Raw genomic sequence first — 23,235 nt, 5'->3', positions numbered from 1 at the left:
GAGCTTTCAACCATCTCTACCTTTTAATACTGTACACACCACTAACAGCGCAATGCAACACCGCTTTTGTCACGCCCTGGTCGAAGTATTTTGTGTTTATCTTCATTTATTTGGTCAGGCCAGGGTGCGGCATGGGTTTTTGTATGTGGTGTGTTGGTATTGGGATTGTAGCTTAGTGGGGTGTTCTAGTTAAGTCTATGGCTGTCTGAAGTGGTTCTCAATCAGAGGCAGGTGTTTATCGTTGTCTCTGATTGGGAACCATATTTAGGCAGCCATATTCTTTGAGTGTTTGGTGGGTGATTGTCCTTAGTGTCCTTGTTCCTGTCTCTGTGTTAGTTTACACAAGTATAGGCTGTTTCGGTTTTCGTTACGTTCTTGTTTTGTAGTGTTTATAATTGATTCGTGTTTTACGTTTGTTTATTAAACATGGATCGCAATCTACAAGCTGCATTTTGGTCCGACTCTCCTTCACCACAAGAGAACCGTTACAGAATCACCCACCACAACAGGACCAAGCGGCGTGGTAACAGGCAACAACAGCAGCAGGAGCAGCGTGACAAGAATTTCTGGACTTGGGAGGAAATCCTCCCGGGAGAGGACACTGGGCTAAACCAGGGGAGTGTAGCCGCCCCAAGGTGCAGCAAGAGAAGGAATGGACATGGGAGGACGAACTGGACGGTGAAGGACCCTGGGCTCAGCCTGGAGAATATCGCCGCCCCAAGGAAGAACTGGAGGCGGAAAAAGCGGAGAGGCGCTGGTATGAGGAGGCAGCACGGCGACGCGGATGGAAGCCTGAGAGTCAGCCCCAAAAATGTCTTGGGGGGAGGCTCACAGGGAGTATGCCTATGCCAGGTAGGAGACCTGCGTAAACTCCCTGTGCTTACCGGGGGGCTAGAGAGACCGGGCAGGCACCGTGTTATGCAGTGGTGCGCACGGTGTCCCCAGTGCGGGTGCATAGCCCGGTGCGGTATATTCCAGCTCTGCGTATCGGCCGGGCTAGATTGAGCGTCGAGCCAAATGCCATGAAGCCGGCTCTACGCATCTGGTCCCCAGTGCGTCTCCTTGGGCCGGCTTACATGGCACCAGCCTTGCGCACGGTGTCCCCGGTTCGCCTGCATTCCACCTCGCCGCACTGGCAGGGCGACCGGGACCATTCAACCGGGTAAGGTTGGGCAGGCTCGGTGCTCAAGAGCTCCAGTGCGCCTGCACGGTCCGGTCTATCCAGTACCACCTTCACACACCAGCCCTCCGGTGGCAGCTCCCCGCACCAGGCTTCCTGTGCGTGTCCTCGACCCAGTACCACCAGTGCCAGCACCACACATCAGGCCTACAGTGCGCCTCGCCTCTCCAGCGCTGCCAGAGCCTTCCTCCTCTCCCGCCTGTTTAGCGCTGCCAGAGCCTTCCGCCTCTACAGCGTTGCCGGAGTCTCCTGCCTGTTTGGAGCAGCCAGAGCTGTCAGTCTTCATGGAGCAGCCAGAGCTGCCAGTCTGCATGGAGCAGCCAGAGCTGGCAGTCTTCATGGAACAGCCAGAGCTGCCAGTCTGCATGGAGCAGCCGGAGCTGCCAGTCTGCATGGAGCAGCCAGAGCTGTCAGTCTGCAAGGAGCTGCCAGTCTGCATGAAGCAGCCAAAGCTGCCAGTCTGCATGGAGCAGCCAGAGCTTTCAGTCTGCAAGGAGCTGCCAGTCTGCAAGGAGCTGCCAGTCTGCACGGAGCTGCCAGTCTGCACGGAGCCGCCAGAGCTGCCAGTCTGTAAGAAGCCGCCAGAGCTGTCAGCCTACATGGAGCAGCCAGAGCCGCCAGTCACCGTGGAGCAGCCAGAGCCGCCAGTCAGCATGGAGCAGCCAGATCCGTCAGTCTGCCAGGATCCGCCAGTCAGCCAGACTCTTCCAGATCTGCCAGTCAGCCAGACTCTTCCAGATCCGCCAGTCAGCCAGACTCTTCCAGATCCGCCAGTCAGCCAGACTCTTCCAGATCCGCCAGTCAGCCAGACTCTTCCAGATCCGCCAGTCAGCCAGACTCTTCCAGATCCGCCAGTCAGCCAGACTCTTCCAGATCCGCCAGTCAGCCAGACTCTTCCAGATCCGCCAGTCAACCAGACTCTTCCAGATCCGCCAGTCAACCAGGATCTGCCAGAACCGCCAGCCAGCCAGGATCTGCCGGATTCAGCTACCTGCCTGAGCTTCCTCTCAGTGCTGAGCTTCCTCTCGGTGCTGAGCTTCCTCTCGGTGCTGAGCTTCCTCTCGGTGCTGAGCTTCCCCTCGGTCCCGAGCTTCCCCTCGGTCCGGAGCTTCCCCTCGGTCCGGAACTTCCCCTCGGTCCGGAACTTCCCCTCGGTCCGGAGCTTCCCCTCGGTCCGGAGCTTCCCCTCGGTCCGGAGCTTCCCGTCAGTCCGGAGCTTCCCCTCAGTCCCGAGCTTCCCCTCAGTCCCGAGCTGCCTCAGTCCCGAGCTGCCTCAGTCCCGAGCTGCCCCTCAGTCCCGATCTGCTCCTCAGTCCAGTGGGGTTCTGGGTGAGGACTACTAGGCCATGGTCGGCGGCGAAGGTGGACTATCCAAGGACACGAGGAGGAGGGACTGAGACAGTGATTGAGTGGGGTCCACGTCCCGCGCCGGAGCCGCCACCATGGACAGACGCCCACCCGGACCCTCCCTATTGTTTTGAGGTGCGTTCGGGAGTCCGCACCTTAGGGGGAGGGGGTTCTGTCACGCCCTGGTCGAAGTATTTTGTGTTTATCTTCATTTATTTGGTCAGGCCAGGGTGTGGCATGGGTTTTTGTATGTGGTGTGTTGGTATTGGGATTGTAGCTTAGTGGGGTGTTCTAGTTAAGTCTATGGCTGTCTGAAGTGGTTCTCAATCAGAGGCAGGTGTTTATCGTTGTCTCTGATTGGGAACCATATTTAGGCAGCCATATTCTTTGAGTGTTTGGTGGGTGATTGTCCTTAGTGTCCTTGTTCCTGTCTCTGTGTTAGTTTACACAAGTATAGGCTATTTCGGTTTTCGTTACGTTCTTGTTTTGTAGTGTTTATAATTGATTCGTGTTTTACGTTTGTTTATTAAACATGGATCGCAATCTACAAGCTGCATTTTGGTCCGACTCTCCTTCACCACAAGAGAACCGTTACAGAATCACCCACCACAACAGGACCAAGCGGCGTGGTAACAGGCAACAACAGCAGCAGGAGCAGCGTGACAAGAATTTCTGGACTTGGGAGGAAATCCTCCCGGGAGAGGACACTGGGCTAAACCAGGGGAGTGTAGCCGCCCCAAGGTGCAGCAAGAGAAGGAATGGACATGGGAGGACGAACTGGACGGTGAAGGACCCTGGGCTCAGCCTGGAGAATATCGCCGCCCCAAGGAAGAACTGGAGGCGGAAAAGCGGAGAGGCGCTGGTATGAGGAGGCAGCACGGCGACGCGGATGGAAGCCTGAGAGTCAGCCCCAAAAATGTCTTGGGGGGAGGCTCACAGGGAGTATGCCTATGCCAGGTAGGAGACCTGCGTAAACTCCCTGTGCTTACCGGGGGGCTAGAGAGACCGGGCAGGCACCGTGTTATGCAGTGGTGCGCACGGTGTCCCCAGTGCGGGTGCATAGCCCGGTGCGGTATATTCCAGCTCTGCGTATCGGCCGGGCTAGATTGAGCGTCGAGCCAAATGCCATGAAGCCGGCTCTACGCATCTGGTCCCCAGTGCGTCTCCTTGGGCCGGCTTACATGGCACCAGCCTTGCGCACGGTGTCCCCGGTTCGCCTGCATTCCACCTCGCCGCACTGGCAGGGCGACCGGGACCATTCAACCGGGTAAGGTTGGGCAGGCTCGGTGCTCAAGAGCTCCAGTGCGCCTGCACGGTCCGGTCTATCCAGTACCACCTTCACACACCAGCCCTCCGGTGGCAGCTCCCGCACCAGGCTTCCTGTGCGTGTCCTCGACCCAGTACCACCAGTGCCAGCACCACACATCAGGCCTACAGTGCGCCTCGCCTCTCCAGCGCTGCCAGAGCCTTCCTCCTCTCCCGCCTGTTTAGCGCTGCCAGAGCCTTCCGCCTCTACAGCGTTGCCGGAGTCTCCTGCCTGTTTGGAGCAGCCAGAGCTGTCAGTCTTCATGGAGCAGCCAGAGCTGCCAGTCTGCATGGAGCAGCCAGAGCTGGCAGTCTTCATGGAACAGCCAGAGCTGCCAGTCTGCATGGAGCAGCCGGAGCTGCCAGTCTGCATGGAGCAGCCAGAGCTGTCAGTCTGCAAGGAGCTGCCAGTCTGCATGAAGCAGCCAAAGCTGCCAGTCTGCATGGAGCAGCCAGAGCTTTCAGTCTGCAAGGAGCTGCCAGTCTGCAAGGAGCTGCCAGTCTGCACGGAGCTGCCAGTCTGCACGGAGCCGCCAGAGCTGCCAGTCTGTAAGAAGCCGCCAGAGCTGTCAGCCTACATGGAGCAGCCAGAGCCGCCAGTCACCGTGGAGCAGCCAGAGCCGCCAGTCAGCATGGAGCAGCCAGATCCGTCAGTCTGCCAGGATCCGCCAGTCAGCCAGACTCTTCCAGATCTGCCAGTCAGCCAGACTCTTCCAGATCCGCCAGTCAGCCAGACTCTTCCAGATCCGCCAGTCAGCCAGACTCTTCCAGATCCGCCAGTCAGCCAGACTCTTCCAGATCCGCCAGTCAGCCAGACTCTTCCAGATCCGCCAGTCAGCCAGACTCTTCCAGATCCGCCAGTCAGCCAGACTCTTCCAGATCCGCCAGTCAACCAGACTCTTCCAGATCCGCCAGTCAACCAGGATCTGCCAGAACCGCCAGCCAGCCAGGATCTGCCGGATTCAGCTACCTGCCTGAGCTTCCTCTCAGTGCTGAGCTTCCTCTCGGTGCTGAGCTTCCTCTCGGTGCTGAGCTTCCTCTCGGTGCTGAGCTTCCCCTCGGTCCCGAGCTTCCCCTCGGTCCGGAGCTTCCCCTCGGTCCGGAACTTCCCCTCGGTCCGGAACTTCCCCTCGGTCCGGAGCTTCCCCTCGGTCCGGAGCTTCCCGTCAGTCCGGAGCTTCCCCTCAGTCCCGAGCTTCCCCTCAGTCCCGAGCTGCCTCAGTCCCGAGCTGCCTCAGTCCCGAGCTGCCCCTCAGTCCCGATCTGCTCCTCAGTCCAGTGGGGTTCTGGGTGAGGACTACTAGGCCATGGTCGGCGGCGAAGGTGGACTATCCAAGGACACGAGGAGGAGGGACTGAGACAGTGATTGAGTGGGGTCCACGTCCCCGCGCCGGAGCCGCCACCATGGACAGACGCCCACCCGGACCCTCCCTATTGTTTTGAGGTGCGTTCGGGAGTCCGCACCTTAGGGGGAGGGGGTTCTGTCACGCCCTGGTCGAAGTATTTTGTGTTTATCTTCATTTATTTGGTCAGGCCAGGGTGTGGCATGGGTTTTTGTATGTGGTGTGTTGGTATTGGGATTGTAGCTTAGTGGGGTGTTCTAGTTAAGTCTATGGCTGTCTGAAGTGGTTCTCAATCAGAGGCAGGTGTTTATCGTTGTCTCTGATTGGGAACCATATTTAGGCAGCCATATTCTTTGAGTGTTTGGTGGGTGATTGTCCTTAGTGTCCTTGTTCCTGTCTCTGTGTTAGTTTACACAAGTATAGGCTATTTCGGTTTTCGTTACGTTCTTGTTTTGTAATGTTTATAATTGATTCGTGTTTTACGTTTGTTTATTAAACATGGATCGCAATCTACAAGCTGCATTTTGGTCCGACTCTCCTTCACCACAAGAGAACCGTTACAGCTTTCTTCTCCACGATGAGTCTCGATTTGCCTTCCTCTCTCTTGTAGAATGCAAACATATTCTGACCGTTCTGATTCGTCTCAGAAACCGACGGGTTGGGACAGAGCCGACCTACATGATGACATGATCAACTTTGATACTCTGATACAGACTAAATTTATGTAGCGATTGATAGAGCAGCAGAATAAAATTCAGGATGAGTTGTCAGGCAATAAAACAGTAAAACGATCAAAGATTTTGGAGAAGATGAATGTATATAGTCCATATGAATAATGATCGATCAGGGTAATGCAGACCCTGTTGAGATTGTTGACCATGCTAGTCTCATGAGACACAAGAGGCATGGAGGACAATCTAGGTCCATTCCTGTGGGCATTGTGCAGAATGTGAATAGTAAGAGATGAGGAAAGGCTGAGTACTGGGGACTGAGTAACTGATTGAGTGGATGGGTGAGTGAGACTGTGTCCTTAATGGCACCCTATTTCCTATAGTGCACAACCTTTGACCAGAAGGGCCCTGGTCAAAAGTAGTGCACTGCATAGGGAATAAGGTTCCAATTGAGACGCAACCCGAGTGTCGCTCACCTATGATCCCGCTGTCCTTGCTCTCGAGCGTGGAGCTGGGGCTGGCAATGGTTCCACAGGGGCTGGAGTGACTCAGAGGAGTTTTGCTGTGACCGCTGCTGCTGTGTCTGAGGCTGTGGCTGGCGTTGCTGTTCAGGGTGGAGCACGGGCTCTCTGTGCAGGGGGACGCCGTGCTACTGGTCAGACTGGAGCAGGGACTGATACCCTGACTAGTCACTGAGCACTGGAGAAGGAGAAACACATTTTATTTTGTTTTATTGATCCCACATGGCAGTCAAATATAAACTCAGCAAAAAAAGAAACGTCCTCTACCTGTCAACTGTGTTCATTTTTTGTCTAAATATTTGTATGAACATAACAAGATTCAACAACTAAGACATAAACTGAACAAGTTCCACAGACATGTGACTAACAGAAATGGAATAATGTGCCCCTGAATAAAGGGTGTGTGGGGGGGGGGGGGGATCAAAATCAAAAGTAACAGTCAGTATCTGGTGTGGCCACCAGCTGCATTAAGTACTGCAGTGCATCTCCTCCTCATTGACTGCACCAGATTTGCCAGTTCTTGCTGTGAGATGTTACTCCACTCTTCCACCAAGGCACCTGCAATTTCCCGGACATTTCTGGGGAATGAGATCCGGGCTCTTCGCTGGCCATGGCAGAACACTGACATTCCTGTCTTGCAGGAAATCACGCACAGAACGAGCAGTATGGCTGGTGGCATTGAAATGCTGAAGGGTCATGTCAGGATGATCCTGCAGGAAGGGTACCATATGAGGGAGGAGGATGTCTTTCCTGTAATGCATAGCATTGAGATTGCCTGCAATGACAACAAGCTCAGTCCGATGATGCTGTGACACAAAGCCCCAGACCATGACGGAGCCTCCACCTCCAAATCGATCCCGCTCCAGAGTACAGGCATCGGTGTAACGCTCATTCCTTCGACGATAAACGTGAATCCGACCATCACCCCTGGTGAGACAAAACCATGACTCGTCAGTGAAGAGCACTTTTTGCCAGTCTTGTCTGGTCCAGCAACAGTGGGTTTGTGCCCATAGGCGACGTTGTTGCCAGTGATGTCTGGTGAGGACCTGCTTTACAACAGGCCTTACAAGCCCTCGGTCCAGCCTCTCTCAGCCTATTGCAGACAGTCTGAGCACTGATGGAGGGATTGTGCGTTCCTGGTGTAACTCAGGACGTTGTTGTTGCCATCCTGTACCTGTCCCGCAGGTGTGATGTTCGGATGTACCGATCCCTGTGTAGGTGTTGTTACACGTGGTCTGCCACTGCGAGGACGATCAGCTGTCCATCCTGCCTCCCTGTAGAACTGTTTTAGGCGTCTCACAGTACGGACATTGCAATTTATTGCCCTGGCCACATCTGCAGTCCTCATGCCTCACTGGGAAATAGTGTTTAAACCCTTTACAATGAAGATCTGTGAAGTTATTTGGATTTTTACAAATGATCTTTGAAAGACAGGGTCCTGAAAAAGAGACGTTTCTTTTTTTTATTCCAGTTCATTACTGAAATGCATGGGTATTTACAAAGATAAGGCACATAGTCCTATGACGTTGTCGTCATCATTGTCCTCATCAACAACAACAACAACAACATAATAAAACATGACAACAGAGGAAGAGAAAGAGCAGAGAGTAGAGCATTGAAGCCAAGGAAAGAAAACTACTGCAATCAGTATGAATGGAATCTCATAGCTACAAAGTTTAACAATAAAAACCTGTTCATATTTTTCACTTGGGAATAAAGAGCATGTCTCCTTATATGGAGCAGACTGGAAAATATGAGTCAAGTCAAATAGCTTTTTTTAACCTGAGCAAATAACCCGAATCATGCGCAAGCAATGCAAATTCCTGAGGAAATAAATTAGCAGTTTACATGTGAGCATGACACACAAGCTGAAGGCATGAGCTCGCTCAGTAAACAAAGCGAGGCATTCAAAACAGCAAACTCAGGCCTAAAACGACTCCAGGACCTGTATATCGGAGTAGGAGTGCTGATCTAGGATCAGTTCCCTCCTTTCCATAATATGGAATAGGATTCATTATGATCTAAAAGCTGAAACTGATCCTATATCAGTACACCTAGTCTGAGATGGATGATGAATATAGGCGCAGGCTGTAGACTAGACCTGAGCTAGAACAACTGAATACCAACTTACAATCTAACTACTCACCAGAATAACTCAACCCATGATTGATCACCATGTTCATTAGAAGTGCTAATGCCACAACCCCAACCTTTAGGTATGTCACTTGTATTCTCCTCTCCACTGCCTCTCTCTCCCTATGCCATCCAGTGTGTAGCCTAGGTCAGGATGAGTGCTTGATGGCTGGGGTTAGCATTATCGCCTAGAGGTGTGCTACATGCCTGCTCCCAAATGACACTTTATTCCCTATTTAGTGCACTACATTTGACCAGAGCCCTATGGGTAGTGAACTATATATATATATATATATATCAAGGCCATCAGACTGTTAAACAGCCATCACTAACATAGACAGGCTGCTGCCAACATACAGACCCAAATCACCGTCCACTTTAAGAAAGGTATCACTAGTCACTTTAAATAATGCCACTGTAATAATATTTACATATCCTGCATTACTCATCTCATATGTATATACTGTATTTAATACCATCTATGGCATCTTGCCTATGTCGCATGGCCATCGCTCATCCATATATTTATATGTACATATTCTTATTCCATCCCTTTACATTTGTGTGTTGTTGTTGTGAATTTGTTAGATTACTTGTTAGATATTACTGCACTGTCGGAACTAGAAGTACAAGCATTTCGCTACACTCTCATTAACATCTGTTAACCATGTGTATGTGACAAATAAAATGTGATTTGATTTGAATAGGGTGCTATTTGGGACACAGTCCAGGAGCCTCCTAACACTGCCTCACCAAAGGGTTCTGCATGCTAACTCTTCCTCATCGTTTCCCATCTACATCACGATGTCACACTCTAGCTAAATGGTGATCAGGGTCAAATTCATAACGGAACACAACAACAACAAAATGTTTTGGCAATGGAAAACCAGGAGGTAGTCCCTCCCTGTTTCAGTCTGTTTTCTTCCGTTTGGTGCCTATTGAATAGGACCCATGTAATGTGGAGCAAAATATAAGGCAACTTACATCACCCAACATACCACGCTGATAACACAATAGCTTAATGGCATTTACTCTAAGGGAGAATTAAAGAGATGATGCTTTTAAACTCTGATGGTAAAACAGCAGTGTAGAAGTCAATGGGATAGGGAATAGTTAAAGGTCATGCACAGTCAAAATCATGTTTTTCATTCAATGGGATGATATTTGGATAAAACCAGATCAAAGTAGGATGACCAAAGTATAAAAAATAACTGTTGATTCTACATTAATAAAATTGATTACTCGACTAAAAGTTGCATCATAAAGTTACTGGTCCCCTTCCCCCGTGTCAAACACCTTGATTCGGGAGGCTGGATTATTAAGGGATTTTGTGGCGTCACAAAATCTCAAATTTTAATACACCAATGGTAAAGTCTTATTCTCTTACCTAATTTAAATAAGTACCACCTTGTAACCAACATCGCAGAAGGCATGTTTGCAGAGGGGCGTGGTTTACATAGCTCTACTGGTGCCAACATTTGACTGCAGCGTATCAGAAAATATAATTACAGGTTTCCCGTATTCATCTAAGGCAAAGATACTTACAGTCAAGAAGCTAGGCGTATGTCGCATATCACTACTTCACAGGAGAGGCATTTGAACGCATTTTAATAATTTTTTATCAAAATGCGGGAAAAAAAGCCTTCTAGAACATATAAACTTTCATGTGCCTTGATAACATACTTATTTATATGCCATCTGTAAATTCAAATATGTTTTTAAAATGACGAGCCAAGTTGGTTTAGCCACGGAAAAAGCCAGAAACCTTGCCGCTAGTCATGACTGGCTATGATAATGGATGGACTGGACAAGCTGAGAGATGAGTTCATATTGGTCTGCCATTTAGCACACTTATGTCTATAACATGAGCTGCTCAGTAGGTGTAGATAATCCTTGCTTTTTTGAAAGATATAACGTTAGTCATGGAGAACTATAAAAGGGTTGCTACTGCTCTCAACAACATTGCTGCCCCGAATTTAGCAGGTGCAATCGACAAAAAAAGGTTGCGATGGAAAAAGTTGTGATGGACTACTTTCTGCACACAGTCAGTGTGAAACGGAGTGATTTGACACAACTGTCCAAACAAGCTGTAGTTAGCTAAAACCAAACGGAAAAGACACACTGCCGTGAAGTGTTCATCCATGTACGGGTAAGAGTCTAGCTACATTTTCAGATATGATACATTTCTAATTTTGTCAGAAAGTTGTTTTTATTGCAAGTTAAAGCGTACGGTTCGCTTGCTAGCGAACATTAGCTTGCTGGCTCGCTAGCTAAAGTTATGTGTATGATCTGTGTAGTAATAACATTTGTATCTCAGAAATCCATTATCATTCCTAGTTATAGCCTAATGTTAGCTAACTAGCTAACATTGAACCTAGTTGGTTAGCTTTAGCTACCTACAGATTCATACTACAGCATTTCATGCATGGTGGCTAGCTATAATAATCCGTTTGGACTGTAACTATGGGCTGGGATTATGGTTCATTGTTTAGCTAGCTAAATACATGTCTAAACAAAAGACTCCACTTCGCCAGTTGATTACATGGCCCATCAAGTTAGCCAGGTGTGTCTGGGGGGGATTACGGCAATCTATTGTATTTCATTGACATGTGTACATGTCTAAACAATAGTGACCCATCCACTCAGCTAGATGTGGCTGGGGGAGGGGGGTCATAGCATTTCTTTCACATGACCCATCAATTTAGACACATGTGTCTGGGTAAGCATAATCTAATAATTATAAAATACTTTTATCTGGACATTTTCTATGTTTGATATTGCTACTATTCAAATATGCAAGTAAACATTTCACTATACCGTTTACACCTGTATCCTGTGCATGTGAGAAATAAACTTTGATTTTATTTGATTAGTTTGTGTCTACCAGAGACGGTAATGTGAAGAACAACATGACCTGCAACAAAGTCAGATTAGGATATAGGCCAAGGACTAGATAGTGTATTTTTACCTGGAGTTTTTCCTTATTGTAGGCTACTACTTTCACCACTTATTTACTACACTACCTTACTCATTCTGTTTAGCACATGGCCTCACAAGTGAATCCTTAAAGAGACGGGTGGGGCTAAGGTTAAGAGGGTGTGAACGATGCTGAATAAGACAAAGAAGAGCTCTTCAGTACAGTAGGTGTAACAATATTCAAGTGCCATTTCTCAAAAGTGGGGTTACAAGTTCATCAACTATCAAAGCAGAATTAATTCCCAATTGTTCCTCAACTGCAGTGTTGATATACCATTTTGTAGCTCTGAGTCTCTACTTTTATCAATGCAAAAAAACACCAACTAAAAATGTATCTACAGAAGACCCAATTGAGGTGATGAGGTCACATAGGTTTCCACGTTGCGTTGCAGTTCTTGACACAACTCGGTGTGCCAGGCACCTATTACTATACCCAGTTCGAGGGCACTTAAATATTTTGCCTTGCCCATTCACCATCTGAATGGGTCACATACACAATCGATGTCTCAATTGCCTCAATGCCAAAAAATCCTTATTTAACCTGTCTCTTTCCACTTTCATCTACACTGATTGAAGTGGATTGGACAGGTGACATCAAGAAGGGTTCATAGCTTTCACCTGGATTCACCTGATCAGCCTATGTCATGGAAAGAGCAGGTGTCCTTAATGTTTTGTGCACTCAGTGTATATATTTTATGAAAAGTACCCAGACAAGCTTCAACTGAATGTGTCCAAGATGTCCAAGATGAACTAGCTGATAAACAGTGCTGACAATTCCTTTTTTTCCATATTGATGCTGTTACAAAACAGTTGGATAAAACACTCTTTGTGAAACCATGATGTGATGTATGACAGGATTGGATGTTGCATGCCATTTCAATGTTGTTTGAGTGGCTTTGTGTATCAGCAAATTTGCTTGAGATAATCTAACTGCATCTATGTTGCTTGACATAGGCGTTCTCAAAGAACCGTCAGTCGAGGTGAGCTCCCCGCCCACTCATTCTGTCTTTTCAGACTTCCTGGTAGTTTGCCCTAAGAGAAAAATACTCTTTAAAAAATATTGCAGGTGATGTTTTAGTCACTCAAAGGGCTATTTTACATGGGAATTAGAACGACTGCTCAGGGACCTTTTAGCAGATGATCAATACTTTCAAACGTTTCTCTCTAAAGCACTGAGAAGAACATCATTCTAGATTGACAAAAAAACATCACAAAACCAGTGTTACCCTAATTTCTTGGGATTTCACTGTCATCTCGACAAATGAATATGACTCACAAAATATAAGCTTCTTAAAAGTGACTAGAATGACCGATTCTGGGCCAAAATGTGTCAAAGAAGCATGAAGAGAAAAATCAATGGGGAGCTCTGCTCCCTTCCACTGAGCTTCTGACTAATTAGCAGAGCCAAACAAACTGAGCAATACTTGACATAACTCTATTTCTGGAGGTAAGCTCGTACACTTCTGTTACATACTCAAGTGCCCCTGCAAGAGCCACTCAAGTTTGCCTAAGATCATCACACTGGATACCTCAGGCTCATACTCCAACACTAACACACTTGAGCAGTTTAACTAACCAAACATTCACTTAGTTTACAGACACAAAACATCTCTGAGAACATGTTGATGTTAGAGTTTAGAGTTACCCTTATTCGCCGCAATTAGTATAATTTCCGTGGAAGAATTGAGACTTTAATCCAAGTCCAAAGAAGCGGGGGCAAATGCGAGCGCAAGCTGCACCAAAAAAGCATCCTTTCTTCTTTCCTCTCTTTTCACACTCTCTCAACTCCCCTCCCTCCCCTCCCTTTTTCTAGCTCTCTATCTCTGTTGTTGTGCAGCAGCTGCAGGGGGAAATGAAATACCTTCTTTTCATTCTTGTCTTCCATAGGTATGCGAGCTGTGCCTGGGATCCCTTCTCCCAGTAAGAAGCCCAGCCTTGTCATCAGCTCCTGAGTGGCAGGGGAGGAGGAGGAGCTTGGCTCTTTCTCGGCTTGCAGCTCTGCTGTGTGAGAGAAGAGAATTGACTCACGTTAATATTCACAGGCAGGCCAAACCAGAGAGAGTGACTGGCTCTGCCCCAGCTGCCGTGCTCCACACACGCACACACACACACACAGAAAGACACACACACACAGCTGCACGCATGCACACACGCACACACACTGCTGCTGGGGATGCGCAGGCAGAGAGAAAGGCATACTAACACAGATGTGGATACAGAAAGCATGGAGCACAGCACAGTGCAGCTCAGTGCACTACAGAGGGAGTACTCTGCAGGGTTTGCTTGCACAAGTCCAGCCTGCCTGCCTCGTTAGGAATGCTGTGACAGTGTCTGTCTCTCTTCAAGTCCAGCGTGCCATTCTACATGATGCAGCTCTCACTCAAAGAGCCTCGGAAAATCAATGAAGAACACAATAGTAGAATGAAATAGAAAAGGCTTCACCTTTTGGTCTTAACTGTTGTCTCCTGTCAATGTTACCAAAAAAATAAAACAATTTAAAAAATATTTTAAAAGGATCGCAAAAAAAATCCCTTTTGGAGGATTCCCGGAGTCAGGAGAGAATAAGCAGGAAATCCGGAATCCTCCAAAAAATGATTTCGGGAAAACCAGGGGAAAAAAAACATTTATTGAAAGTTCCCAGAATTTTGCAAACCTAGTGTCAACCCCTTGCTATTGTACTTGTGTTGAGTGGACTGCATTATATATTTATTTGGCATAACTTCACTGACAGTGTAGGCCTTTATCCTCTTACATGCAGCCTGCTGTATACTTGTCTGCTATGATGTTCCAAAGAATGTACATTGGTTTTCACTGCTAATAAATCATGAGCTCACAAAACATTGACCTTCAAACACACTGCAAACCAATACATCCACAACTGGATGATGACGCTGTTATTTTGTATGTACATTACCCCAACATGTTAATGAGGAGCCAGGGGGATATGGGCTCCACATATGATGGGCTGACCATATAAATAGTATGATATGATTAGTATTAATATTTATATGGGGCTGACAACCTTGCCACCCCACCCCTAAGGGCAGTGGGGAGGCCTGGGGTACAATAAGTTATTATACTGCATTCTGTCAGCACCTCCCCCTCCCCTCTCTCTTCAAGTTATTAATAATGCTGGCAGTCCATCTGATTAAATACAAACCTGTCCAGCCACATAATATACTGCCAAGACATAATGAAGTCAAAACTAATGCCGCCACCACACACACACACACACACACACACCTGTATACGGACACGCATGCACACACACACATTTACAATTATTTGCTGCTGTGGTGGCAGGGGACGCAAGAAAAATCCAAACATTTTATTATAATATGCAATCTGCTGATGGATGCAATGTAGACTGATTTCATTGAATGCAAAACAAGACTGACCCCGCAGCAGAAACCACTCTACCACCATGAACATGTTTACTTCTCTACTCCCAAGACATTCTCTTACAAACTGTGTATTACTATTGTATTATCTATAGGAACAAATGCTACAACATATTGGTTGAGCGGGAGGATGTTCCAAACATAGAAACAGAATTAAGCAATTCTATTTCTATGATTCCAACCTGGTTGAGGGTTAAGAGGAGAAATCCAGCAAAAAGATACATTTGGTCAAACGGAGAGGAGGAGAGAGGGAGAGGAAGAGGGAAATTACGGAAAATCTCATTACTATCCTCCCTTAAGGAATTAACCAAGGAGACCCACTCCACCAACGCACACAAGCTCCCTCTCTCCTCCTCTTCCACTACACCCCTCCCCCTCCTTTGCCCTCTAACTCACTTCATTTCACTGCCTTCAGATCAAAATCAAACCAAGTTTGATTGGTTGCATACAAATATTGAGCAGATGTTATTGCGGGTGTAGCGAAATGCTTGTGTTCCTAGCTCCAACAGTGCAGTAATATCGAACAATTCACAACAATACACACAAGTCTAAAAGTAAAAGAATGGAATTAAGAAAAATATAAATATTAAGACGAGCAATGTCGGAGTCCTACGTATTCTATATATATATATATATATATATATATATATACACTGCTCAAAAAAATAAAGGGAACACTAAAATAACACATCCTAGATCTGAATGAATGAAATATTCTTATTAAATCCTTCTTTTTTTTTTTTACATAGTTGAATGTGCTGACAACAAAATCACACAAAAATTATCAATGGAAATCAAATGTATCAACCCATGGAGGTCTGGATTTGGAGTCACACTCAAAATTAAAGTGGAAACCCACACTACAGGCTGATCCAACTTTGATGTAATGTCCTTAAAACAAGTCAAAATGAGGCTCAGTCGTGTTTGTGGCCTCCACGTGCCTGTATGACCTCCCTACAATGCCTGGGCATGCTCCTGATGAGGTGGCGGATGGTCTCCTGAGGGATCTCCTCCCAGACCTGGACTAAAGCATCTACCAACTCCTGGACAGTCTGGTGCAACGTGGCGTTGGTGGATGGAGCGAGACATGATGTCCCAGATGTGCTCAATTGGATTCAGGTCTGGGGAACGGGCGGGCCAGTCCATAGCATCAATGCCTTCCTCTTGCAGGAACTGCTGACACACTCCAGCCACATGAGGTCTAGCATTGTCTTGCATTAGGAGGAACCCAGGGCCAACCGCACCAGCATATGGTCTCACAAGGGGTCTGAGGATCTCATCTCGGTACCTAATGGCAGTCAGGCTACCTCTGGCGAGCACATGGAGGGCTGTGCGGCCCCCCCAAAGAAATGCCAACCCACACCATGACTGACCCACCGCCAAACCGGTAATGCTGGAGGATGTTGCAGGCAGCAGAACGTTCTCCACAGCGTCTCCAGACTCTGTCACATGGGCTCAGTGTGAACCTGCTTTCATCTGTGAAGAGCACGGGGCGCCAGTGGCGAATTTGCCAATCTTGGTGTTCTCTGGCAAATGCCAAACGTCCTGCACGGTGTTGGGCTGTAAGCACAACCCCCACCTGTGGACGTCGGGCCCTCCTACCACCCTCATGGAGTCTGTTTCTGACCGTTTGAGCAGACACATGTACATTTGTGGCCTGCTGAAGGTCATTTTGCAGGGCTCTGGCAGTGCTCCTCCTGCTCCTCATTGCACAAAGGCGGAGGTAGAGGTCCTGCTGCTGGGTTGTTGCCCTCCTACGGCCTCCTCCACGTCTCCTGATGTACTGGCCTGTCTCCTGGTAGCGCCTCCATGCTCTGGACACTACGCTGACAGACACAGCAAACCTTCTTGCCACAGCTCGCATCGATGTACCATCAAGGATGAGCTGCACTACCTGAGCAACTTGTGTGGGTTGTAGACTCCGCCTCATGCTACCACTAGAGTGAAAGCACCGCCAGCATTCAAAAGTGACCAAAACATCAGCCAGGAAGCATAGGAACTGAGAAGTGGTCTGTGGTCACCACCTGCAGACCCACTCCTTTATTGGGGGTGTCTTACTAATTGCCTATAATTTCCACCTGTTGTCTATTCCATTTTCACAACCGCATATTACATTTATTGTCAATCAGTGTTGCTTCCTAAGTGGACAGTTTGATTTCACAGAAGTGTGATTGACTTGGAGTTACATTGTGTTGTTTAAGTGGTCCCTTTATTTTTTTGAGCAGTGTATATATATATATATATATATGTGTGTGATGAATAGACATTATGGACAGTATGCGGATAGAATATTTAGTATATCTGAAGAATACGTAGACTAGAAATGTACTGTGTACAGTTGAAGTCGGAAGTTACATACACTTAGGTTGGAGACATTAAAACTTGTTTTTCAACCACTCTACAAAGTTCTTGTCAACAAACTATAGTTCTGGTAAGTCGATTGGGACATCTACTAAAGTAATTTTTACAACAATTGTTTACAGACAGATTATTTCACTTATAATTCACTGTATCACAATTCCAGTGGGTCAGACGTTTACATACACTAAGTTGACTGTGCCTTTAAACAGCTTGGAAGATTCCAGAAAATTATGTCATGGCTTTAGAAGCTTCTGATAGGCTAATTGATATCATTTGAGTCAATTGGAGGTGTACCTGTGGATTTATTTCAAGGCCTACCTTCAAACTCATTGCCTCTTTGCTTGACATTATGGGAAAATCAAAAGAAATCAGCCAAAATTGTAGACCTCCACAAATCTGGTTTACATTTACATTTACATTTAAGTCATTTAGCAGACGCTCTTATCCAGAGCGACTTACAAATTGGTGCATTCACCTTATGACATCCAGTGGAGCAGCCACTTTACAATAGTGTATCTAAATCTTTTAAGGGGGGTGAGAAGGATTACTTTATCCTATCCTAGGTATTCCTTAAAGAGGTGGGGTTTCAGGTGTCTCCGGAAGGTGGTGATTGACTCCGCTGTCCTGGCGTCGTGAGGGAGTTTGTTCCACCATTGGGGGGCCAGAGCAGCGAACAGTTTTGACTGGGCTGAGCGGGAACTGTACTTCCTCAGTGGTAGGGAGGCGAGCAGGCCAGAGGTGGATGAACGCAGTGCCCTTGTTTGGGTGTAGGGCCTGATCAGAGCCTGGAGGTACTGAGGTGCCGTTCCCCTCACAGCTCCGTAGGCAAGCACCATGGTCTTGTAGCGGATGCGAGCTTCAACTGGAAGCCAGTGGAGAGAGCGGAGGAGCGGGGTGACGTGAGAGAACTTGGGAAGGTTGAACACCAGACGGGCTGCGGCGTTCTGGATGAGTTGTAGGGGTTTAATGGCACAGGCAGGGAGCCCAGCCAACAGCGAGTTGCAGTAATCCAGACGGGAGATGACAAGTGCCTGGATTAGGACCTGCGTCGCTTCCTGTGTGAGGCAGGGTCGTACTCTGCGGATGTTGTAGAGCATGAACCTACAGGAACGGGCCACCGCCTTGATGTTAGTTGAGAACGACAGGGTGTTGTCCAGGATCACGCCAAGGTTCTTAGCGCTCTGGGAGGAGGACACAGTGGAGTTGTCAACCGTGATGGCGAGATCATGGAACGGGCAGTCCTTCCCCAGGAGGAAGAGCAGCTCCGTCTTGCCGAGGTTCAGCTTGAGGTGGTGATCCGTCATCCACACTGATATGTCTGCCAGACATGCAGAGATGCGATTCGCCACCTGGTCATCAGAAGGGGGAAAGGAGAAGATTAATTGTGTGTCGTCTGCATAGCAATGATAGGAGAGACCATGTGAGGTTATGACAGAGCCAAGTGACTTGGTGTATAGCGAGAATAGGAGAGGGCCTAGAACAGAGCCCTGGGGGACACCAGTGGTGAGAGCACGTGGTGAGGAGACGGATTCTCGCCACGCCACCTGGTAGGAGCGACCTGTCAGGTAGGACGCAATCCAAGCGTGGGCCGCGCCGGAGATGCCCAACTCGGAGAGGGTGGAGAGGAGGATCTGATGGTTCACAGTATCGAAGGCAGCCGATAGGTCTAGAAGGATGAGAGCAGAGGAGAGAGAGTTAGCTTTAGCAGTGCGGAGCGCCTCCGTGATACAGAGAAGAGCAGTCTCAGTTGAATGACTAGTCTTGAAACCTGACTGATTTGGATCAAGAAGGTCATTCTGAGAGAGATAGCAGGAGAGCTGGCCAAGGACGGCACGTTCAAGAGTTTTGGAGAGAAAAGAAAGAAGGGATACTGGTCTGTAGTTGTTGACATCGGAGGGATCGAGTGTAGGTTTTTTCAGAAGGGGTGCAACTCTCGCTCTCTTGAAGACGGAAGGGACGTAGCCAGCGGTCAGGGATGAGTTGATGAGCGAGGTGAGGTAAGGGAGAAGGTCTCCGGAAATGGTCTGGAGAAGAGAGGAGGGGATAGGGTCAAGCGGGCAGGTTGTTGGGCGGCCGGCCGTCACAAGACGCGAGATTTCATCTGGAGAGAGAGGGGAGAAAGAGGTCAGAGCACAGGGTAGGGCAGTGTGAGCAGAACCAGCGGTGTCGTTTGACTTAGCAAACGAGGATCGGATGTCGTCGACCTTCTTTTCAAAATGGTTGACGAAGTCATCTGCAGAGAGGGAGGAGGGGGGGAGGGGGAGGAGGATTCAGGAGGGAGGAGAAGGTGGCAAAGAGCTTCCTAGGGTTAGAGGCAGATGCTTGGAATTTAGAGTGGTAGAAAGTGGCTTTTAGCAGCAGCGACAGAAGAGGAAAATGTAGAGAGGAGGGAGTGAAAGGATGCCAGGTCCGCAGGGAGGCGAGTTTTCCTCCATTTCCGCTCGGCTGCCCGGAGCCCTGTTCTGTGAGCTCGCAATGAGTCGTCGAGCCACGGAGCGGGAGGGGAGGACCGAGCCGGCCTGGAGGATAGGGGACATAGAGAGTCAAAGGATGCAGAAAGGGAGGAGAGGAGGGTTGAGGAGGCAGAATCAGGAGATAGGTTGGAGAAGGTTTGAGCAGAGGGAAGAGATGATAGGATGGAAGAGGAGAGAGTAGCGGGGGAGAGAGAGTGAAGGTTGGGACGGCGCGATACCATCCGAGTAGGGGCAGTGTGGGAAGTGTTGGATGAGAGCGAGAGGGAAAAGGATACAAGGTAGTGGTCGGAGACTTGGAGGGGAGTTGCAATGAGGTTAGTGGAAGAACAGCATCTAGTAAAGATGAGGTCGAGCGTATTGCCTGCCTTGTGAGTAGGGGGGAAGGTGAGAGGGAGAGGTCAAAAGAGGAGAGGAGTGGAAAGAAGGAGGCAGAGAGGAATGAGTCAAAGGTAGACGTGGGGAGGTTAAAGTCGCCCAGAACTGTGAGAGGTGAGCCGTCCTCAGGAAAGGAGCTTATCAAGGCATCAAGCTCATTGATGAACTCTCCGAGGAACCTGGAGGGCGATAAATGATAAGGATGTTAAGCTTGAAAGGGCTGGTAACTGTGACAGCATGGAATTCAAATGAGGCGATAGACAGATGGGTAAGGGGAGAAAGAGAGAATGACCACTTGGGAGAGATGAGGATCCCGGTGCCACCACCCCGCTGACCAGAAGCTCTCGGGGTGTGCGAGAACACGTGGGCGGACGAAGAGAGAGCAGTAGGAGTAGCAGTGTTATCTGTGGTGATCCATGTTTCCGTCAGTGCCAAGAAGTCGAGGGACTGGAGGGAGGCATAGGCTGAGATGAACTCTGCCTTGTTGGCCGCAGATCGGCAGTTCCAGAGGCTACCGGAGACCTGGAACTCCACTTGGGTCGTGCGCGCTGGGACCACCAGATTAGGGTGGCCGCGGCCACGCGGTGTGGAGCGTTTGTATGGTCTGTGCAGAGAGGAGAGAACAGGGATAGACAGACACATAGTTGACAGGCTACAGAAGAGGCTACGCTAATGCAAAGGAGATTGGAATGACAAGTGGACTACACGTCTCGAATGTTCAGAAAGTTGAGCTTACGTAGCAAGAATCTTATTGACTAAAATGATTAAAAATGATACAGTACTGCTGAAGTAGGCTAGCTGGCAGTGGCTGCATTGTTGACTTTGTAGGCTAGCTGGCAGTGGCTGCGTTGTTGATTCGGGGGCTAGCTGGCTAGCTAGCAGTGTTGATTACGTTACGTTGCGTTAAAAGAACGACAATAGCTGGCTAGGTAACCTAGAAAATCGCTCTAGACTACACAATTATCTTTGATACAGAGACGGCTATGTAGCTAGCTATGTAGCTAGCTACGATCAAACAAATCAAACCGTTGTACTGTAATGAAATGAAATGAAAATGTGATACTACCTGTGGAGCGAGGCGGAATGCGACCGGGTTGTTGAGTTCTATTCGGTAGACGTTGGCTAGCTGTTGGCTAGCTAGCAGTGTCTCCTACGTTAAGGACGACAAATAGCTGGCTAGCTAACCTCGGTAAATTAAGATAATCACTCTAAAACTACACACTCTAAACTACACAATTATCTTGGATACGAAGACAGCAAAGACAACTATGTAGCTAGCTAACACTACACTAATCAAGTCGTTCAGTTGAGGGTAATAGTTTCTACAGTGCTGCTATTCGGTAGCCGGTGGACGTTAGCTAGCTGGCTAGCTGCTGGGCAGATAGCAGTGTAGACTACGTTAGGACGACGAAATACGATAATTACGCAATTATCTTTGATACAAAGACGGCTATGTAGCTAGCTAAGAAGAAATTGCTAAGATTAGACAAATCAAATCGTTGTACTATAATGAAATGTAATGAAATGTAATGAAAAGTTATACTACCTGCAGACCGAAGTGCGGATGCGACTGCTCGCTCCAACACGGAAGTAGCTACAGGCAATGAATGGTTCATCTTTGGGAGCAATTTCCAAATGCCTGAAGGTACCATGTTCATCTGTACAAACAATAGTACGCAAATATAAACACCATGGGACCACAAAGCCGTCATACCACTCAGGAAGGAGACGCATTCTGTCAACTTGAGATGAACGTACGTTGGTGCGAAAAGTGCAAATCAATCCCAGAACAACCGCAAAGGACCTTGTGAAGATGCTTGAGGAAACAGGTACAAATGTATCTATATCCACAGTAAAACAACACCAATATTGACATAACCTGAAAGTCCGCTCAGCAAGGAAGAAGCCACTGCTCCAAAACTGCCATAAAAAAGCCAGACTACGGTTTGCAACTGCACATGGGGACAGAGATCGTACTTTTTGGAGAAATGTCCTCTGGTCTGATGAAACAAAAATAGAACTGTTTGGCCATAATGACCATCGTTATGTTTGGAGGAAAAAGGGGGATGCTTGCAAGCCAAAGAACACCATCCCAACCGTGAAGCACGGGGGTGGCAGCATCATGTTGTGAGTGTGCTTTGCTGCAGGAGGGACTGGTGCACTTCACAAAATAGATGGCATCATGAGGGAGAAAAATTATGTGGATATATTGAAGCAACTTCTCAAGACATCAGTCAGGAAGTTAAAGCTTAGTCGCAAATGTGTCTTCCAAATGGACAATGACCCCACGCATACTTCCAACGTTGTGGCAACAAAGTCAAGGTATTGGAGTGGCCATCACAAAGCCCTGACCTCAATCCTATAGAAAATGTGTGGGCAGAACTGAAAAAGCGCATGCGAGCAAGGAGGCCTATAAACCTGACTCAGTTACACCAGCTCTGTCAGGACGAATGGGCCAAAATTCACCCAACTTATTGTGGGAAGCTTGTGGAAGGCTACCTGAAACATTTGACCCAAGTTAAACTATTTAAAGGCAATGCTACCAAATACTAATTGAGTGTATGTAAACTTTTGACCCACTGGAGGGAATGTGACATTTCACATTCTTAAAATAAAAGTGGTGATCCTAACTGCCCTAAGACAGGAAATTTTACTTGGATTAAATGTCAGGAATTGTGAAAAACTGAGTTTAAATGTATTTGGCTAAGGTGTATGTAAACTTCCGACTTCAACTGTATATACAGAAATAGTTGAATAGATTGGCATTGACTAGAATACAGTATATACAAATGAAATGAGTAAAACAGTACGTAAACATTATTAAAGTGACCCGTGTTCCATTATTAAAGTGACCAGTGATTGCATGTCTATGTACACAGGGCAGCATCCTTTAAGGTGCAGGGTTCAGTAACCGGGTGGTAGCTGGATAGTGACAGTGACTATGTTCAGGGCAGGGTACTGGGTGGAGGCCGGCTAGTGATGGCTATTTAACAGTCTGATGACCTTGAGATTGAAGCTGTTTTTCAGTCTCTTGGTCTCAGCTTTGATGCACCAGTATTGACCTCACCTTTTGGATGATAGTGGGGTGAACAGGCCGTGGCTCGGGTGGTTGATGTCCATGATGATCTTTTTGGCCTCCCTGTGACAT

General features: G+C 47.9%; 1 protein-coding gene across 1 annotated transcript in view; it reads right to left on the bottom strand.

Moving 5' to 3' along the window:
• LOC115108441 (protein TANC1-like) overlaps window positions 1–23,235 on the bottom strand; it is a 296,178-nt gene that overhangs the window by 113,834 nt on the left and 159,109 nt on the right. Inside the window, exons 6-7 of the mRNA XM_029632769.2 lie at window positions 13,338–13,477; window positions 6,323–6,545 (exon numbers count right to left, since the gene is read on the bottom strand). Coding sequence (XP_029488629.2) covers window positions 6,323–6,545; window positions 13,338–13,477 — 363 coding nt within the window. The remainder of the gene's footprint in view (window positions 1–6,322; window positions 6,546–13,337; window positions 13,478–23,235) is intronic.

This window comes from Oncorhynchus nerka, linkage group LG3 (genome assembly GCF_034236695.1).
Source record: "Oncorhynchus nerka isolate Pitt River linkage group LG3, Oner_Uvic_2.0, whole genome shotgun sequence".
Lineage (NCBI taxonomy): Eukaryota > Metazoa > Chordata > Actinopteri > Salmoniformes > Salmonidae > Oncorhynchus > Oncorhynchus nerka.
The sequence above is the reverse complement of the archived record's forward strand: the minus strand, read 5'-3'. Positions and strand labels throughout refer to the sequence as shown.